The sequence below is a fragment of the Phalacrocorax carbo genome, chromosome 8 (genome assembly GCF_963921805.1).
Source record: "Phalacrocorax carbo chromosome 8, bPhaCar2.1, whole genome shotgun sequence".
NCBI lineage: Eukaryota > Metazoa > Chordata > Aves > Suliformes > Phalacrocoracidae > Phalacrocorax > Phalacrocorax carbo.
The window spans coordinates 21,297,057-21,318,244 of record NC_087520.1 but is presented as its reverse complement, the minus strand read 5'-3'; the positions used below and the strand labels follow the sequence as shown (position 1 = coordinate 21,318,244).

At 43.7% G+C, this 21,188-nt stretch overlaps 1 protein-coding gene across 1 annotated transcript; it reads left to right on the top strand.

The window, feature by feature from the left end:
- Positions 1-20: 20 nt before the first annotated feature.
- Positions 21-4,046, top strand: PTTG1 (PTTG1 regulator of sister chromatid separation, securin). The gene is made up of 6 exons (XM_064458973.1): positions 21-173; positions 955-1,066; positions 1,373-1,551; positions 2,425-2,518; positions 3,353-3,502; positions 3,891-4,046. Exons 1-6 carry the CDS (start codon positions 42-44, stop codon positions 3,968-3,970), a joined length of 747 nt encoding a protein of 248 aa, XP_064315043.1. The 5' UTR covers positions 21-41; the 3' UTR covers positions 3,971-4,046.
- Positions 4,047-21,188: the final 17,142 nt, after the last annotated feature.

The window sequence follows — 21,188 nt, the reverse complement described above, 5'->3', positions numbered from 1 at the left end:
GCCAATCGGCTGCGAGCGTTGGTCGAAACGGCCAATGGGCGATGCGGAGACGGTTTAAAACGTGCCGGCGGTTGAGGTACTGTGGTGGGTCTCTTTCAGGCGGGGTGGTTCTGGTTCGGCTGCCCTTCCTTAGCTGCCCTCTCGTGCGGTCGGAGCTGCCGGCGGTTCCCGAGGTGAGCTCCCGGCTGGGCACGCGTGGCCGGGCGGGAGGGCCGCTGGGGCCATGGGCCCAGCCGGGTGCGGGGGCCTCTGAATCTGTGAGCGGAGGGCGGCTCAAATAGGGAAAGCGTGGGGATCTACGGCTGTGGGGTTCTCTCTGACTTCAAGCTATGCCAGTTCGAAGCGGTTTTTCCCCAGCGTCCTCTTGAAGAAGGAATTACTAGCCCGCTTCTGCGATGGCAGTGGCAAGCTCCAGGTGGGAGCTGCCTGCCTGCGCTTAACGGTGCAAGGGAGGGCTCTGGTCTCAGATGGGGCTGAAAAGCAGTACTGATCTGTTTATGTAGGATGTCCTCTAATAGTTTTTCTGGTGAAAAGATGGCTCTGCTGGTAAAATAACTGGCATGCCTTTTGGCTGCTGAGGTGCTACCAGCTGAGCTAAGGACTGGATTGCTAAGTTAGGAGATGTATTCTCCTCTTGTACTGAGGAAACAATTAAACACTATAAAGAAGTGACAAAGCAAATCAAAGGTATTAGATCTTTCTGTGTATCATTGTTAGTGAGATCTTGCTACTTTCCCCAGTGCATACAAGCTCCTTTAGGACTATGAACCTATTAAAAATGCTGTCAGGCTTAAGGGTTTGTAGCTAAACTACTAGGAAATTGTGTGAAGTATGGGTTTGTTCTCCCTCCTTGAGGGACCAGCACATGGCAGGTATGTAGTCTTTAATGTGGTTTGTTTACAGTGTTCTGTGGTGGAATAAATGTCAAGAATTATTCCCTTTTTTCTTTTACAGACTTTCCACAGTGGTCCTATCAACCTGAAGATGGCAACGCTAATCTTTATTGATAAGGAGAATGGAGAAGTTGGTGCTACTAAGAATCAGCTAAGATTCCCTACAGGATCTTGTGCGTATATGCTGCTCTAAGCCAGCAGGGGATCAAGGGAAGTGCATAAATGTATTTTGTTGTTTTGAGCAGTAATAATTTTCTATTTTTATATCTATGTATCTAATTCTGCTAAGCTTATCAGTTACTAAAAAAAATTAAAATAACTGTTTGTTTGTCATAGATGGGGTTGATGTTCCTGACTTGCAAATGGTGAACAATGATTTTTATGACAACTAGTTTTCCAGCACATGCACTTACTGAAGCAAACTTTAGGGTTTATATGGTGCTAAAGCTTGCTTTTTTCCTTCCCCCGCCCTCTCCCAGCAAAAGTCTTATCTGAAAGAACACAAGTTAACACTCCACTTCCTAAAAAAAAAGTCAGTACATCTCCAGCCGCATCTCACTCTGTCAGAAAGGCTCTTGGAAATGTGAATAGAACTGAAGAAGTCACGAGCAAGATGGAAAAGATAAGACAGAAAAATCAGTCTTGTGCTGCAAACAAAGTGAGTACAACATACTTGGGGAATGAAAAGCATTGTTTACCTCCTGTTGTTGTTTAACCCTGGCAGGCAGCTAAGCCCCCCTCAGTGGGATAAGGGAGAGAACTGGAGAGGTAAAAGTGAGAAAACTTATGGGTTGAGATTAAGGCAATAATTAAAAATATCAAAGTAAACCAAAACTGATTTCTTATTACCAGTAGACTGATGCCTTGCCAGTCCCTGAGCAATGGCAGCCCTGGCAAACTTCCCACCCAGTTTTCATTGCTGAGCATGATGCCATATGGGTCAATTGGGGTCAGTTGTCCTGGCTGTGTCCTCTCCCAACCCCTTCTGTCCCCCCAGCCCCTCGTGGGTGGTGTGGAGTGAGGGGCAGGAAAGGCCTTGGCTCTGTACAAGCCCTGCTCAGCAGGAACAAAAACATCCCTGGGTTATCAATGCTGTTTCCAGCATAAATCCAAAACATGGCATCATATGAGCTACTAGGAAGAAAAATAACTATCCTAGCCAAAACCAGTGTGCCTGCATAGGCACAAGGAGTACAACAGCTTGGGGCATACCTAATGGCAAAGAAGTGGCTCTAGAGAAAAGAGTCTGAGTTAATGTCTTATTTACATGTTAAGTGTGAGGAGTTTAACATGATGAGCCTAAATGTTCTAGTACAGTGATTTGCTGCCACCATATATAGTACTGCACTATACCAACTCAACCGAAGCATTTGCCCATCTCTGGCTTATTTGTGTTGAAGGTATTAAGAATTTAGGCATAACTGAGGACTGCGTTCTTGTCTGGAGACCTGTATAGCACAGGAAAGCCAGTGCAAAACTACTACAGTAAGAAACCACATTAGCCCAAATAATGTGACTTTTTCCTTTTAAGGTTACTGAAAATACTGCTGGATTGGAAAGCTGTAACGCAGTTGCTGAAGAAGACTGGCCAGAAATAGAAAATATGTTTCCTTTTGATCCTCGAGGTAAGACAATTGGTGTAATTATTAAAATGAACCATCAGGCTTTCATGAGTTACATTGTTATAAGGCTTTGGCTGAGCTATTGTGGCAAAGAAGCTAGTGTTGTATTTCTGTAGAGTCCTTTCTTAAATGTAAGGGGGCTTGCTACTTCTGAAATGCCCTCTTTCTCTTATTTACATATTTCTAACTGCAGTAGCTGTGCCCCAGATAGATAGTGGTCTGAGTCCATTATTATGATTGCAGGAAACTATTTCCAGGTAACCATGTTGTAGCCCCTTAATTTGTTAAAGGGCAACCAGTAGACAAGTATTCTAAGGAATACTTATGCAGCACTGAAGAGTAGAGCTATCTCAAGAGTGTATGCCAAGATGGTAATTTGTAACTGAAGAGACTGCTGTATGATATAATAGTTGAATAGGGAACTTCTCAAGCTGTTCTTAAAATATCTGCAGTGGGCTACGTTGTCTCAGTCCTTCAGCACGCGTCCTTAAGCCATCCAGTTCATGTGGAAGTGAGTGTGTAAAAAGACTGCTTCAGTGCTGGTGAAACATATATGCTGTGCTTGATGAAGCTGACTTAGTACAGTGATCAGAAAGACGTTAATATTAGCTCCTGCTTTATATTAACAGTTATGTAGTCTAGTCTTTTGATAAGTGTTAGTGTGTGGGAATTTATGGGCAACTAAAGTGTAACTGCAAATAAATAGGCCATAAGAGGGACTGTTGGGTTGTGTTGTTTTGGACCTGCTCCCACTTCATTTAATCTAGGACAACTTGCAGCTTCCCAGGCTACTGCTACTGTACACTGTTGGTAAACTGCAGTGTCTTTCTCAAACAGACTTTGACAGTTTTGATCTTCCTGAAGAGCATGAAGTAAGCAATATCAACTTGCGTGGCGTTCCCCTCATGGTATTTGAAAAGACATATGACAGATGTGTGAACATGGTTCCTTCACCTGTGAAGATCGAAGAGATTTCATGGGAGTCCAGTAAGTGGAAATTTAGCATGAGTTTCAGTACATATAGTGCTCATTAATGGTTTGGGAGGGAAGCTAGCTGGTTGTAGTGGTGAACTGCCACTGCTGTCATAATTACCAGGATGGCACACTAATATCAAACAGCTTTTGGTGTATAGTCAAGCTGAATTTAACTGGTCAACCCTAGTACTACAGGTAGTGGTCTCAAAGTGATGCTGCTGAGCAACCTCTTGCAGTGTATTGCTAACTGATCAGTTAGGTAGAACTGGCTTGTACAATCAAACAATATTTCCCTTAGTCATTCAAGAGCTTAGGCTAATCCACTAGGAGCTAGCTTATGTTGGAGAGTATAAATTCTGAATTTCATGAGAAACTGATTTGCTCTATTTCTAACTTTCAGACTTGATACAATCAACTGCTGACTTCCTTGCTACCCTGGATGAGATCATTGACATGCCACCTCCAAATTATGACTTTTAATGCATTTTCTGAAGCTTCTGAGCTCAAATTTCGTATAGTTCTGTATTTTAATAAAGGCTAATCTAATTATATAATACTAGAGTTGTCTATTTTCAGTAGATCAAAGATGCAGGCTGTAAAATAGTGCTTTGAAAAACAGGCTATCTGACAAGCAATTAAAACAGAGCCTGGATAAGCTTCTAAGCAAGACTATAATTCACTGTTGTGAAGCATATCCAGGAGTTAGTACCTGCTGATAAGACTGTGGTTATGATGGGTTAAGAGGCCCTTCTGATCTCACTGTTCATCAAACTTTAAACCCTTGCATGTTTAATGGATAAAACTAATCTGTATACTAGTGTAAATTAAGTACTAGAGCTAAGGCTCTTCTGGTATCTTTCCTTTCTTGAACTTATTTGCTCTTCACAGTGGTTGTCTATGATGGTATATGTTGGCTTCTTATGCAGCTGTAGATGGCTGCTTTTAACTGTCACAGCATTATGTGGCTCTCACTGCTGGGTACTGTCCGTCCTCTGTGAGGAAAGCCTGGTGGAATGCCATCCTTCAAGTCACAAGCACACAGGTTTGATAATCTTGTCTTGCATTGTAATGGCCTCAACTCCTGTTCCTCATTGCATAAGACAAGTCAGTTGTAGAGGTGGTCAGCTTTCACTTAAGTTAAACTGTTTTTATAGTTCCTGGGCAGTACACTGATCTAGTCAGATTACAGCAGTCTGAGCTGCCTTCAGCTTTTAGCTCATCTTTAATATGAATCATGATGCTGTGCCTGTACTCTGGTCATATAGTAAGGTAGAAGGGCTTTCTGTGCTTCTGTGATCCACGTGAGCTCTGAACAGGAAGAACTGCCATGCCAGATTTAGCCTTAGTACGCTATGGCACTACGTAACCGCAAGCAGAGGCAAGACCAGCTTTTCAGCTCACATTTACAGCAGTGTCTGGAGTACAAGAAATATGCTTTGATTGCAGGTTGACTGAAAGATGAAGATGCTCTAGCTAAGGGATGGGGTTAACTTGGTGTAGGTCAGTGCAGCATCCCACAGTTCTGCTTCTCGGAGGTGTACCACAGCTGCAGCCTGATGTCATGTGAAGACGAGATGTGAATGTACAACCATACTCCTTTTGTGCTGTTTCTAGGAAGCCTAAAAATGCAGGTGGCAAAGGAGCCCTTGTGTTTTCCAGTAGGTGGTCTGATTTGCAGGTGCTGAAGGGAATGCTTTTGTCTTGCTATGATGATGTAAGTAATGAAGTCTTGAAGAGGGTAACAGCATGAGCAGAGAATACCCATTTTCACTGTTTCCTAGTTTGGGATGTTTCCTCAAGACATGTTTTGTTTCTTTAATGCTTTTCACTCATCAAGAGGTAGATGGACCTTTTGGGAATAGTCCTTTTGCAAATTCTGACCTTCAGTCTGTTAGGACTAGAAATTTGCTGTTGCTGTTTCTGCGTTATCAGACATCCGATGAAGTGAAAATAGGCATTCATTCTGTTTCTTCCTCAAAGTTGTCAGGGTATCAGCCAAACTATAAAAATTGAAATGAATTATACAATAGCTAGTCTTTATCTTGTTTTTTGTCTCTGGTTTGAAAATTCAAACAATTAAAAGGAACATCAGACTAAACAGCAAATTCTTAATTTGTGTAGAGATTTCAGGTTTTGGCAGATCCTTAATTGCATTTTAATAGTTTTTGATTATGAAATAACTTGGTCATCTCAGCTGAGACTGAAGTTTGATGGGTATAATCTACCAGGCACAGGAGTTAAGCAGTAGTGGCTATAAAAGAAAGGGACAAAATGCATCTTCCTTTGACTCTTTGTCTTCACTGATTCAAATGCGCTGTGAGAAGACAGTCCAAGCCCAATTTTACAGAAAAATGCCTGTAACTAAGGCACAGAAACTGGTTACACAGTGCCATCATGTGGCTGCTTGTTATGCAGCCACACAGGTAAAAACAGTCATTGGAATGCAAAGCACCAGATAACATGGTATAAGATACCATATGATATGACACTACATCAACACAAATGTAGGTTGTAACTCTTTGTATGTACAGACAGACATCTTGTCTGGAGAGAGACCTAGTGCTTTGTATAAGTTATGGATGTTTATCATGGTAAAATCTTTTTTGTTGATTTGAAATATTCACTGTGATCAAGTATCCAGATCTATTATGTGAACTTCCAGAAAGAAACTTTTTGTGCCATGTCCACATGTTTTGACATGTGTGCAGGTATATATACATCTCAAATGTGCTTGCCAGTTGTAGGATTTCATACCAAAATGGACAAGCATTTGTATAATGTTTGTAAAGGTGATAATTAAATGGTTCAGATAGGCTTCTTGGTACTGATAGACTTTGATCTTGAAGCCCCAAAACTTGTTACTTGTAGGGACAGTGGAACGGGTGAGTAGAAAGTACAGCGTGAGTCAGGTTTGGGAATATTGCTCATCTGTCTGCACAAGAATGAATGCTGGTGCAGTATAGACCATAAGGTGGTAATGCTAGAATAAACTAAATGAATTCACACTCATGTAATCTTATTTTACTTAAATTATTAAATCCCTTCAAAGTCTAGGAAAGTCATAGGTTTTGTGTCCTTTCTGTCACCCACACCCACTTTTTTTTTTGTAAAACTACGTGAAAAGTGTTTTGGCTGCAGAGGAGCATTTTCTGTAGGATCCTTTTTTGGGTGTTTCACCTGATTTTCTACCAATACTGTCTTTTAGAGCTGCTGGCAAGAAACACAGTCAAAGTAAGAAGCAGGCAAGGTTTTCAAGACTATCTGTAAATAGTTGAGATCAAAAAGGTACATTTTGTCATGTAGGCTGTCTCTGAGCCAAAACAGGAGTGTTGCTAGAGTCTTGTGTATGGGGGATAAATATGATTTCAGCAACACAATGCAAAAAGCTTTCTTTATACTACCACCACAGCTAACTAATATTACTAAATATTAGTCTAAAGATTGATTAGCTTTTTATAATGTTGGCCATGATCCTTTTTGGCTTAAAAGATTAAAAATAAATGCTAATGTCCAATTTCAAACATCTATGACAAAACCCACAGTTAAGAAGTCTCTCTAGCAGATGAATGAAGTTCATACCAGTTTTGGTTTGATGTTAATTCTCAGCACCAAATTTTAGGTGACTGGGGATAATCTTATTTCGTATGGTAGTATAAATCTTCTGGGGCTTTTGGTCTCATTGGGATTTCTGGTTAATGGAGGTCCAAGTTTTTACTTCTACAAAGCTTTACTTTATAAATCTTTGTCAGAAAGATCCATTTGTTTCAGCTGGCTTTTATTTTCCCTATTTCATGTATGTTCCAACTCAGCTGGCTGGGGTTAAAGGGAAATACCTGTTCCTGTGACTTGCACAAGAACTAGGCTGTGAGACTCAGTCTGTGGATTGAGCTTCCTGTTTGCTGTCGCTTGAGGAGATCAGTCACAAAAGCACACTCTGCTAGTCAGAAAATTTCAACTGTCTTAGCATCAGAGCTGCAAAACTAGCTGGTGTCAGCCCGTGAAGTGCTGGCTTCCTGAGATGCAGGGAGCCTGGTTGCTGGGAATCTCACACTGGTTCATGCTGTTTCAGTTAGGTGTTAAACACTGACTTCTGCTGGTGACTGAACAATCAACTTCCTTACTGTTTTAATGTTGATATAACTTATGCTGCATTTATACAGTTCTATTTTTCTCTTGGGGTATTGTCAGGAATAGATGCAGCTTGAGTTCAAAACAGTGTCTGAGCACTACGCAGCACAACAAAAATCCTGTTTAAAACTGTTTGTAACGTTTTGGTTTCCTTGCTTGATTAGTTTACGCTTCCTGCAAAGATCTGAGATATTTGGGATTTTAAATGTATGGCTGTGACAAAAACAAATGCTTGGCAGCTCGTTCTCGGTTTGAATGAGGCTTAAGAGGTCAGTGTAACTGTGTACTGTGATTGGGAAGTCTGGATTGTACCCAAGTACACAGAGCAGGTACTTTTTTAGTGGGTTATCACTCTGTAAAGAATCTTCTTTGACAGATAGGCTCACAGATAGTTCTGGCTATGAGAATCTTTTCAATTCCTTACTTGAATTTCTATAAGGAGAACTTGGAGATTCATATAAAAATAATCTCTTAGCAGGCTGAGTAAAATTACCCAGTGCACATCAGATAATTCATCCTATTTGTAATGTTCTGGCAGCGGGTGGCACCATGGTAACAGCAAGTCTTACAGCTTCTCACTCCTGCAACCTGACAGCTCTAGCGTGATGTTTGCCTTTGGTACCTCACGCACAGCGCAGGCATCTGTAATGGGTTTCATTGCTTCATTAACGTGAAAAGGAGGATAAGAGTCAGCACCAAGGAATTCAGTGTGCCTTTACCCTGTGACTACAGGGAATAGTGTATAAGCCAAGGGCATTTTTATCTTTCTTTTTTTAAAAAGAACAAAAATGAGAAGCTGAAGGCAATTGGTCTCTCTAGGCTTAGCAATGACATGAATCTGGTAACTTGTAGTTGCACTGTAGTTTTATTAGTGTTTGCAGACTACTGTACAGAAATGCAATAATGTCCCTTTAGCCCCAAAGTGGTACTCACTGTGCTCCAAGAGATGTGGACACTGATCAGATCAATGTATCTATAATGAAGTTATATATTGTTTCCGTAAACTGTATATGTTTAGTAACTGGTGTTGGGATCTGACTGTGCAAGCATGTTTGCATATAATTTTGCAAAGCATATGAGAAAAGCATAATTGATAAATTTACTTCTAACTGCAGTTTGGGAGAAGTTAAAAGCATGGTGGGCCCATTGTGCCTGAATGAGCTACAAAATTAGAAGGTAAAGTTATAAAAGGGTCCTAATGTGTATTTTCTTGCAGTCAGATTATGAAGAATGCCAGGAGGAAAAAAGGAGTGTGCAAACAACTTACTGGTGTGTTTTATGCTTTTCTAACAGGTGAGGTAATCTCTGAGGGAGGTTCACGGAGCTGAAAGCATACTTCTAGCTCTAGATACTGTGTTTGGTTTTTTGTAGCCAAATTATTTCCATAAGCTGTGTGGAGGGTGGAGCCTTTGGAGGTCTTCAGTGGCTCAGGCTGGACTTCCTTTGAGCACTTTGGCTCAAAATGTGTAGCCAATGGGTAAAAGCACCTTGTAAGTACCTCTGTATTACATAGCCAGTTTAAGTGAATTGCTAGAGGTTCCAGTAGAATTGATTTCCCTTTCTATTAGTCAAGGGACAAAACAGAGATGATTACACACAGGTAGAACATGTAAAGACTATATAAGAGGGGAGAGCTTGGAGACTATAATACATATTTGCTTTAAAAACTGTTCCAAGGCAGTATTTTTCCTGCAGATCTAAATTATTTGCTTAAGGGCATACATCAGGGGTGTCCTCTGTTTGATATCACTGTCTGAAGTAACCTGAACCCATCCCAAATACTATCTTTGGAAAAGCTTAAACCAGGAATAGGATCAGACTTTGATCTCATCATGACTAGTAATGACATAGCCCTGAAAAAGGTCTAAGATCCAGTCTGTAAGGATATCACTGAGATGCTAAACTTACCTAAAGAGTTGCTGAGGACCTCTAAGATCGACTAAGATAGAAGTACTGTTTTGGTGATGGAGATTTTTTTTCTTGTGTAATTTTTCATTTACTTAAAGCGGAATTAGAGATGCTGCCTTTGAGATGGCATAATGATTGGTGTAGCTATACACAAAGGGATTTGAAAAAGAGGAAGGAAAGCTTTTTATCCATGGGACACTGAAGATTCAAAGACTAGCCAGAACAATGCAGGGTGATAGACAAGTCTGCGGAGACATATTTTTGTATTTCTCTTGTATCTCAAATTCAACTTCTAGCTCCAGTGTGGCCTTACCCACAGCCACAGTCTCTTCAGAAGTAAACCTCCTCCAACATGTCCTTACCCATGGCTGCAGTCCCTCCAGGGGAGTACCTCCATTGTGGGCTTAACCATGGCCACAGGCTTTGAGATGCTCCAACACAACCTCATGCACAGGCACTGGTGCTTCAAGGTGGACCTGCTGCAGCATAGAATTATCCACAGCTGTCACAGACACTGAGGTGTACCTTCTCCAGTGTGGACTTGCCCTTGTGCCACAATTCCTTCAGAGCTATACCTGCTGCAGCAGACATAACCATGGCCACAGATGTTTCAAGATGTACCTGCTTTGGTGTGGACTTATGCATGGCCACAGATGCTTCAGGGTGTTCTGCTCCCATGTGGACTCATCCACAGGTCACAGTCCCTGCGACTCAAATTCACACTGGAGTTTCAGCCTGTCTAGTACAGCAGCACAGAAACATCAGCGATGCCCTGGCTGTCTGCCAGCCCAGGCACATGGCCTTGCTGTTATCAAAATGTTCCCAGGCACAGCACAGTAAGATAAGCAGGACAGCAGTACAGCAAGTAGTGAAAGCAAAAAGCAGCTGCTAACAAGCACTAGATTTTGATATACAGTGTGGCAAGCAAGCCCCATGGCAAGCACAGAAGTCTGCTGATTAATAGCTAAACAGCAATAACTATAAATTTGATCTGGCACATTCCCAACAAATCTGTCATTATCTTGAATGCTTCAAGCCCTGTGTTGGGTGCTGAAAAGAACCTGTTGTTTGACCTCAGCTGGCAACTCAGCCCTACACAGCTGCTCACTCACTCCCCCCACCAATGGGATGGGGGAGAGAATCAGAAGAGTAAAAGTGAGAAAACTCATGGGCTGAGATAAAGACAGCCTAATAGGTTAAGCAGAAGCTGTGTACGCAAGCAAAGCAAGACAAGGAATTCATTCAGTCCTTCCTATGGGCAGGTAGGGCTCCATCATGTGTAACGGTGACTTGGGAAGACAAATGCCATCACTCCAAACGTCCCTCCCTTCCTCCCCAGCTCTATATGCTGAGCGTGACACCATGTGATGTGGGACACTCCTTGGGTCAGTTGGGGTCAGCTGGTCCTGGTCATGTCCCTTTCCAACCCCTTGTGCCCCCCAGCCCCTTGCGGGTGGGGTGAGGTGAGGGGCATGAAAGGCCTTGGCTCTGTGTAAGCCCTGCTCAGCAGGAATGAAGACATCCCTGGGTTATCAACACTGTTTCCAGCACAGATCCAAAACACAGCCCCATACTAGCTAATGTAGAAAAAATTAACTCTATCCCAGCCAAAACCCTCACAGTAAGCTTCATAGATCTTAAAACAGCCAAAGAATGTCCCAGAAAACACTCATTTCTGACCTGAGAAAAACCTCTATTACATTTTCCTACCACTGAGACATGTTCTGGCAGCAGTGCCCAGTTTAGATGGCACTCATGCTTCAGCTCAGAACTGTGGTAGCTTCTTGAGGAAAATATTTAATCCCAAAATAACTCTTAGGGAAAATCCCTGGTAAACAGATAGTTTTCTGAGCCATTTAAACATTTAGAAGAGAACCTTTTACATTCAGGCATTCAGTTTCATTTTCACAATGAACCATGAGCGTCCTTGGTGAAAACATCTTTTTTTGGAGCTGAACTGTCAGATGGCCTTTCTTAGTGGAAAGAGTATATTTCCAACTTGAGAAAAGGTCCTGCAGGAAAAAAAAAAAGCATTGTTGGGGCAGCTCTGAAGGTAAGTGTAACCTCATTTCCTCTGTCCAGCAGTCCACAGGTAAACCAACAGCATAATTTAAAATGACCCTTGGGGTGCATACTGTAAATCCAGCCTTTTACAGCACTGCAGCCTCAGCTCAGCCCTACCTTCATGTGAGTGCTCAATAACCCTGTGACATCTGCTCCAGTGTTTCCTGGAGACTGGATCCTGCATCTTCTGCTCTTTCCTAATTCAGACAAAAATTCTGTGAGCAAAACTTTCAGACAGCACTGAGTAAAAACAGTCAGGAATTTTAAAAGTGCTGCAGTCAGGAGGGGGTATAAATGCAGTTTATGTGGACACATCCAAGCTCCTTTTTGCCTTGCTCTAGACCTGTTGAGCGTCATGGCTTACACACCACAGTGCCCTGGCTCTTCTCCCTTGTTGTGGAGCCTGCGCTGTCTGGCCTTTTTGCCTGATGGTTAGTGCTGGCAGAGAGGCAGCTGCCAGCTCTCTAGGGAGAGCCTGTGTGCCGGGCAGCACCTGCCTTATCACAGTTCCTGGCTGAGGCATCCTGATACTGCATGGAGCTGGGAGAAGCTGGGGGGCTGCACCAGCAGCAGTGTGGCTCCAGGGTATTTCTTCTGGGACTGCAGCCTTAGCACTATCAGTACCTGTGAGGTGTGTTGCACTTGTGTGGGATTTTGAATTCTTCTGAATTGTGCTGTAGCACTGCCTTGGGAACTCTACCTTTAGCCCTGGCCTTCACAAAGTAGCAAAAGTAGTAGATCTCAAAAATCAAACTGCTGCACACAGTCTCTGCAGAGCGAGTGAGGCTAAGCAGTATTGGTGGGAGCTGATGTTTTCCCAGTGCCTTTTCCCCTGTTGCCTGCCGTGGCTTGCAAATTGATTAAAATTCTCAGGTTTGGTACTGCATGTATGGCAGGACAGCCCATGGGGTGATCTTCATGAGTGGAGGCAGAACTGGATGTCACCACACCAACGTGAGGGGCTGTACTACGACTGGCACACGCAGCCCCTCGCCATACCTGAGAAGTGGCCAGACTGGGGAGGTGGAACTGGGAGAACTGGGCTGTCCTCACCACAGCCATGAGGTGGGAGCTCCTGATGCTGGCAGGAGAGACCGACCTCGTCCCTTCTGCATGGGTGGCCTTTTGCTGGGGTGGCATGAAGGAGGAGGAAAGACCCTTCCTGCCAGACTGCTGCCTGTGGGGAAAGCCGGGCCCTTCTTGTTGCAGTGATGATCCTGAGCTCGGTGTTGCATAAGTCCAGGCTTCATCTGTGAATAGAGGAGGTAATAAGAATTTAAATATGGACATGTCTGTACATATTGCCAAGATAATTGTTCATAATTCCTATAATGTCATGAATAAACGCATTGATGCCGGAGTCACCGGCAGGGTGTTTGCTGTTTGGTGAGGTGTTGAACTTGCTGTGTTGCCATGCGAATGAGTGCCCAGTGGATGGCAGAGCCCAACCCTGAGTAAAAATGGAAAGGGTAGGATGGGAGCTCTGAAGGATGAGGACAAAAGGCAGACGACATGATTTGGGTTACCTGAGGATAACATTTCAGTGGTGAGAGAGGGTGTTATCACTGTCACTGATCAAACAGGACAGCTGTGGAAGGATCCAGAGACCTCAGTAATGGCATCTGAGGGGCTTCAGTGTGGGTGCTGTGAAAATACAAGAGGAGAGGGGTAAGGACATGACTGACAGCTCTTTGTGTGAGGAGGGGTAAAGGGAGCTAAAGGAGCTGGGGATGGGAAGTGGCATCCCTGTAGCAAGCCCAGGGATGAGCAGGTGGGGATGTGGGGAGGATGAGGCTTTTGGCAGCCAGGGTTTTCCTGGCTGTCAGCCAGCTGTTCCCTGCAAGCTGAGCCAGTAGAGGGAGGGCCTGCTGTTGGAGAGCAGGAAAAGGAGGGCAGAAACTAGCTTTTCCTAAAATCCCCTTGCTACAGGGGCCCCCAGCCCCACTGTGGGATGCAGCTGCAGTGTAGGGACCAGTGCTGAGAGAGGCAGGGCAGGGGCAGCGCCTCATGGCCTCTGCATACATTGCTGCTCCATGCACTTTGCCAGCCGTGCAGCCACAGCCCTCAGCAGGGGTCCCTGTGTTTCCTGTTGCCATTTCTTTCTATGGCCACAGCACTCTGTGTGTGTGACATGGATCCCAGTATGAAGGAGAATTCTCCTTGATTCTGAAACATACACACTTTTCTTCCCGAAGAGCACAGGTTGACCCTTTCTTCAAAACGCAGACAATGGTATTTTCTTGTGAACTGTGACAGTGTGATTGCTGTGCAACACTGGAGAGTGCCTTTTACTATTTCTCTGTCACTTTTCTCTCCACTGCTGCTCCTCAAATTTCTTCTGACATCCAAGCAAGATGCTGCTGTTAATCTTCCATAAATAGCCAGCTGGCATACTGGATACTAGTGGGTTTAAGAAAAAAATCCCTGGAAATGTTCACATTTCCCACAGTGTTGTTTTCCAGCTGCAGAATGAGCATACACCTCGGAAGATGGAGAGAAGATGAGCTGTGCCTCAGCAGGAGCACAGGGGAGAGTGAGCAGAGTTCCTGGGGACATGAAGTCCAATTCCTGTTATTCCTTCTCTGGTAAACTCCCAGCTATCCACAGAGACACCAGTGCAACATGTGCCTGTCCCTGCAGCAAGGGATGTCCATGGGACTGTTGCAGGGAAATTGCAACCACAGGGCCCTGCAGGCCCTTGCTGCTCTCCAGAGCAATATAGGGTTCTCCAGCCCGTGGGGTGAATAATGTGGCCAGCCTTCCTTCCGAAGCAGCTTGGGCAGGTGTGAGAAGTCCTTGTGAACAGGTCCCTGGTGGGGTCTGGAGAGCAGCAGCAAGTACTTCTGCAGGGTGGTGATAAAACAGCTGCTCCATGCACCAGTAAATCATTCTGCTCGAGAGGGACGGGCTGTGGTGTGTGGCAGAACTCAGCAAGCACAAACACCGTCTGTGCTGGGATGTCCCCATCAGGGGATATCAGCCTTCAGCAGAACTGTTTCCTCAACAGGAATATTTTCTTTGGCTGTTATTCCAGTACACGTTCTGCAAAGTCTCTATGACTCAGTTTTGGAACAAGAGAAAAAACCCAAACTAAACCAAAAAAAAAAAAAGAAAACCAACAAAACCAAGCTTGAATCAGTTGTTGTTTGGCTTCAGTTTTCTGTAAGTCAGGTGAGCAAAACCATTCCAGCTTCAGGGATCAATAAACTAACATCATGTTTAGCTAATCTATCATCTTGTTCCTTAATCAAATAAAAGATGTTGCCAGAACCTGGGAAACCCTGTTCAGAGGGTTTTGCACTGCATGGTAGCAACCTCCTTTTAAAAATCTGATTAGCCAGGGTTGGGGTTCTCTGCAACCTACAGTTTGTGGAAACTCCAGGCATGAGAAGTAAGTTGTGATTCTTTGAGGGATTCTATTTATTTTCAGGAAATGTACCAAGTTCTGTTCATCTAAACATATCCAGCAGCAAACAGTGAGTGATGGGTTCTTTGCTCTGAACCTCTATTCACTTTGAAAGCTTTGTCTATACCATTTTCTTCCTAAGGCTGTTTAGGTATTGCCTGGTCCTTGCCTATTGCCTTCCTTCTTAAAAAATACACAACCATTGAGAGCTGTTTTTAGCAGCTGCATGATCCTTTGTTTGGAGTAGAACCTATTATGTTTCATCTCCTGGATTTTGCGAAGGAGCTTATAAATTCTTTTTAGGTATTTTAAATTGTCAAAGTTTCCCATTCTATGAAAGCAAGACTTCTAATTCCAAAACTGACTTACAAAATCTTACTCTAAAACTTAGGAATGAAACTTTTTTTTGCAAATGCAATGTCCCCTGGTTCCACAAGTGTGCTGACCTATCAAAGCCTGCGTGAGAGAAAAAAAAAATAAAATCAAAATGAAAATGGAAGCATTCCTGTGGGAAATTGCTTCCAACAGCACAGCAATTTTCTAAGAATAATTGTTCCACTGGAAGATGTTCAAAACTTGCAAGTTGCAACCAGGCACTGGATTTTGCTTTTTACCTTCTACCCAGTCTTGCCCCAGCCTTTTTTTTTCAGATAAGAAGTTCTCAACAGCTTCTTTCAGTGTTAGTAAATCTTCCTTTGAAGTGTTTTGTTCTTCTGTGCCCATCTTCCCACGCCTTATTCTGAGTTTCTTTTGAAACTAGGAAGGATCTGGAAATGCTTTGCATTGCAATCTAATTGCCTCGAGGAAGGTCATATTCTACTTCAGTTGTGTCCTAGTTCCCCAACCTGGTGTATGTGACCATGCTGTGACTCTTAAGTCTGTTGCTGCAGTGGTTTGCTGCTTTATAGAGTATTCTCGGAAGAAGCAGAGGAGCAAGGACCTTTGCTAGTGCCGGCACTCAGACAGTTCTGTCTGTCCTCCAGATTTTTCATTTTTTTTTTCAGTTGGAACCAGCATTCTATTTTTCCGATTAATACAGAGAGCAAAAAATTATTTGTCTTCCTAATAGCTTCAGTGGTATGCTTGAAACAGAGGCCAACATATTAGGAACCTAAGGCAGTACCTGTGGAACAGCTTATTCTTTAACTGTTTTGCCCTATTTAGGAGCCTGCAAAGGGTGGTGGGTATTTGTTACCAGTCGAGGGTCTCTGTGCTTGTGTGACTTTCCAGGCTGAGGGGCTGAGTTATTTTCTGGTACTGCAATTGGGAATGCAACATTGTGTGATGGGTAATACCGTCAAATATCTAGAGTATAATTTTTAAATCTGCCTGTGTGACTTCAGAACCCAGGTTCTATTTTTAGATCTAATTTGTGTGCCTGGAGGTACACCTACAAAAGGACCTGGCCTGTATTGTACCTATCCCCAAAATGCAGATCCTCAGAACTTCTGCCATAATGCTGCTGAGCTGCGGTAGCACTGATGGCTTATGGCTCCTCTGTTTACTCCACGTGAATTCTCTGATAAGCATCTGTTTCTAGGCAAGCAGCTAGAGTCTCATTTATGCCTAAGCCTTGCTAAGATGTTCCTTGGCCTCCTTGTTCCGTGGAGGCTGATGTGACAGCGTTTTCAGAGCAATTTCTTCTCATGTAGGATGCAGGCAGAATAGGATGGCAACTGAGGGAGGAGGTGTTGGTGTTTCTATTTCCAATAGCACAGTACTCATCTGAGTGCATGAGAGGCCGGTGTTCAAATTTCAAGATGCTCAAGGGGACTTGAAATCCCGATCCCAGCCGAGTTATTCTGGAGGGCTCTTCTCGGCCACTCCTTCTGAGCAGAATTGTGCAAGAGGCTTCGGTGTACCTGGCCAGGGAGAGGATGAGCTGGTGGTTTGGTGGTTAGGCTGCTTCTACAAGGAGAAGGACAGCTGCTTAGAAGACAGTCCTCTGCAGGGAGAAAATCTTCTCTCCATTGGGCTGTGGTTGGTGAAGAAGGAATGATCTCCTTTCCTCTCTGTTCCTGCCCTGCTGGTGCTCTCTGCTCTCAGGTTGACTCTCTCCAGTTCTGGACGTCCGTGTCCATGTCCTGTGGCTGGGTGTCTGCAGTGGAAGGGGTTGCTGTTTACTGTCCCTCCTGCTCAGGGCTGACTCACTTCCTGCCCTCGTAACACATTTGAAACCTTCCTGTTTTCTTTAACTTCTGACTGCAGAGCATCCAGTGAAGCCATCTATGAAGCTTGTTACAGAACTGGTACTGTGCTGCCTGATACTGCTTTGCATCATTTCTTTTCACACAAGCTGGCTGATAGGGCAGCAGTAGATTTTGTTTTTTATCAATTGAAATGCTGCATTCATCTTAGTGAGAGCTGCTTGTCACAAGTGCAGGGTGCACACAAGGCCAGGGCTTATGGCAGGTGGAAGCTTTCAGGCAGGATCGAGGCAGCAGAGGTGCTGCAGGCCAGCGCTGAGGTGCAGCAGCAGATCTGTGGGTGCACGGTAGTTTGTGTGGGGTCTGACTGCATTGTGCTGGCTCTCACAGTCTTGCTTTCACAGATGTGAAAGCCTACCACAGCAAAATAATCAAGAGAATCATAAACCTGACTAGAATAACTCCGGCAGGGTTTAAGACACGAGGACTGTAATCTGGCTGTTGTGCAGTACCCTGCAGTACCCTGAACAAAGCTGCAGGGGTTGCGGGCTGTTCTGGTAGCATCCAAGCCCTCTGCGTAACTATGGAGCAAAATTCTTCCTTTAGGATAGGAACTATGTGCATGTACATGCTCTCACGTACACAAACAGACTCTGGGGGGAAGGTTAATGCCTCTGTATGAACCTCTGCAGGCATTTCCTACTGGGAATGCTTCCCAGTTTAGAAAAACATGTCATGGATGGTAGCTGAAGCAGTCCTGTCTTGGCACGTTCCTCCTTCTTTTGTGAGCCCTGTCCATGAGCAGAGCTCTATGGCTTTTGGAGGCCGCACAGGTCACCAGGAGTACACAGAAAGGCTGTTTACCATCCCCTCTCAACTCTGCTTCCCAAGCACGCCTGACACAGCTCTTCACTTCTTGCATGAGAGGTGGGAGCACTGTGTCCTAATTTATACCTCTATCACAGTGCAAAATAAGAATTGGCTAATCAAATCCCACCTGGCTTGTGATATGACCGTAGCCTTTGTAAATGTGCAAAGTGGTCTCTGAAAGGTGCATGATTTATAAAGAATTTCCTAGGTTTCTCTGTCAGCCTAATCTCTTGAATCAGTTGTATTGGATATTAAAGCAATGAGACAGAAATCAGTAGGAGACCTCATAAAATTTGTAAGTCAATTCAGCTTAAAGAAACCTGACAACTGGATGCACAAAAGTAGAAAATTACTTTTTTTTTTTTTTATAAGGCTCTATCGTAGAAAAAGACCCACAGAGCTCATCTCTCAAAGGAAACCAAGTGAAAGTTTGCTTTTAACAGTATTGAGGGAGAAATTGCAGTTTCTTCAAAAGTAATGTGGCTTTTGCCACATTTTCAATGGGCCCAAGCTCCAGCTTCTCTTGGAATTTGTAACTTGTGGTGTTGTCTCACAAAGAAATACTATAAGCATGACGGAAGATTTATGAAATCATGCAGGAAGTAACTATGTCTGCTGTGTTTTCTGAAGACTATATTTTTGTGAAAGACATTTTATATACAGGACCTGATTTATCTCTGATGCCTGCATGTTTTGTACTGCTGTAAAGATTTTTAACTAGCTTGGGAGAGATCCTTCCTTCTGGGAGGACCTTCCTCCCAGTGAGAGAAGGAAGCCAGCCCTTTATATTTGTACCGAATACAGTGAACAGCAATAAATAAACAGAGAAGCTGGAGCTACCTACTGGCACCTGGGCTGTGATTTAATGCCTTTAGAAAGCACTGCATGACCATGCATTGTGTGTCTGAGAGTGCTGCACTCAGGGCTGTAGAATTACCTTGTTTGGCCCAGCATAATATGGCCTCAAGAAATTCCAGCCACTGAATTAGGGTGAGATCTAGACTTCCTGTCAAAAACCAAATTCAGTTAGTCAAAACTTTCCAGATGAGATGCTAAGATGATAGTAACCATCCTGACTGATGTCAGCTGTCAAGAGCAGTGCACAGTATATTGTCTGTCACTTCCCTTATCAGTCACTGTGTATAAGCTTTCTTTTTTTTTCCCACTTTGGTCTTTGCTTTTGTTTCACAAAGCAAAGTGGAGAACCTGTCCTGTCATCTTTCCTTTCTAAAGGCCTGTGTAAATGTTTAGCCTTTACTGAACACTTTTCTGTTTTTGCTTGGAAGATGTGCTGAGGACTGAAAAATGGGATTCTCTCACCACGGGACTTGGGTTGTGTTTAGTTACTTTCTGCTTTAGGTTACCCAGCTGTGGCACATGCACATAATGAAACCTGCCTTTTGGGACCCAGGAAACTTGAATAATCTCTACTTAAAGAACTAGCAAGGATGACCAAGCAAGGTCAGCAGGGTACAGATTAATTTAGTTCAGTGTCTTTTACAAAGAGGTTTTTAAACCTGGGGCTGGAGCAATGATGCATTTTGAAAGTTGTACCAGTGAGCGCTGCAAATACAGCCGAATCCCAGCCTGAAATATGACTGTTCCTCTCCTCCTGTGCAATGAGTGAGGCAAATTCATTTAAGCATCCCTACTGATAAGTATCACTAGGGTCTTTGCTCCTCCGTGCCCAAACTTGACCCATGGCAGCATCTCTTTATTACTCTTGTTATATAGTTTAACATGGGTATTAAAATGATGTGTTCAGTTTTGCATCTGAACCTCTGTTCTTGTGAAATATATCTTGTGTATTAGCTTAGTTGGAGATCTGTAAACTAGATCTTGGGATGCAATGAAAGATGGTTCATACTTTTGCCCCGAGTATGGACAACCCGAGCCTTTATACTGACTCAGAGGAATGTGGTTATTAACAATAAATATCTTTCCAATTTTCCTCTTCTTCAAAGTAGCTGGTCCATACAAGGGCTTGTTTTTGTGGTAAACCTTAGGGTGAGTGCAGCAGAAAACATCAGAGCTCTCATGAAAAGCATTTGATACGTTTTATGCTCTGGGAGTGGAAAGCAGATTAAGCCCTTACTGCTTGCAGACCTGCAATACCTGGGAAAACGTTCCCAGTTGCTTCCAGATTTGTACATGGAGTGAGTTTCTCCAACATCTTCAGCAGTTGTGTGTGAAGGAGAACCTCCTGGCATGTATCCTAGAAAAGCTCCCTGGCCTGAATGAGATGAAGGAGACCAGTGGAGTGGGAGTGATTTTGTGTGGGCAAATCCTGATTTGGTACCCATCTGAACTGGAAAATGTTGGGGTTCAGACTGTAGTGGTGGAGATTTACTCTTCCAGGGCTAAATCCACAGATCAAAGAGCAGACCCTGCTGTTAGCCTGTGATGAATAGCTGTGAACTGGGTTTGCCTGGTAAATGAGTGTCTAGGTTGAACAAAACAAGGATTGCCAGACTTGCCAGCTTCACCAGAGAAACCCGTGGGATGAGTGGGCACCAGAGTTTCAAGCTATCCCCATCTCTCAGAAACAATCTGCCTCAAGTCAGCGGTGAGCAACGTTGGGATGGAGTAAGCAATCCGTGCTGTTGCTTCTGCTGCGTTATTTATTTGTGGATAAATAGAGGCATTTAATTAACCAGACACATAATTCCACTCCTTTTTAATAAATTCAGATTACAGACACTGAGCATCCTGATGCAGGTATGGAAAAGTAGATTTGTTTATGCCAGTTTTAAACATCAGTCACGTTATTTTGGATACCAGCGATGATAGACTACCATTAGGGTCTCGCTTTTTATTTAGATTTTAAAACTGTATTCAAATGAGGTTTTGACTGAAACTGAATCACTATGTACTTGAAAGCTAAAGAGCTTATCAGGCATCTGATAATGTTTTCAGGATTTCCCCAGATTAGACCGCGGAGTGTACAGACAGGAAGCTGAAGTATCGAGCGCCTGACCAGAGCTTCCTCCTGCGCAAGAGTGGGGGTTTCTCTGACTTGAGTCTTTAGCTCTAAGTGCATGGTCTGAGCCTTGAAATCTAAAGGATAAAAAGCATCCAAACCCCCCAGTTGGGTCCTCCGAGCAAGGCGAATGGAGCGCTTCATTTAAGCCCCACTTGCAAGGTCAGCAAAACGGTTCTCACCTCTCCCCGCTGT

Excerpts from the sequence above, each read along its gene's own strand:
- PTTG1 (XM_064458973.1), top strand. The coding sequence starts at position 42 with ATGCGGAGACGGTTTAAAACGTGCCGGCGGTTGAGGTACTGTGGTGGG. Across the intron at positions 174-954 it reads AGCTGCCGGCGGTTCCCGAG|ACTTTCCACAGTGGTCCTAT; the intron begins GTGAGCTCCCGG and ends TTTCTTTTACAG. Across the intron at positions 2,519-3,352 it reads GTTTCCTTTTGATCCTCGAG|ACTTTGACAGTTTTGATCTT; the intron begins GTAAGACAATTG and ends TTTCTCAAACAG.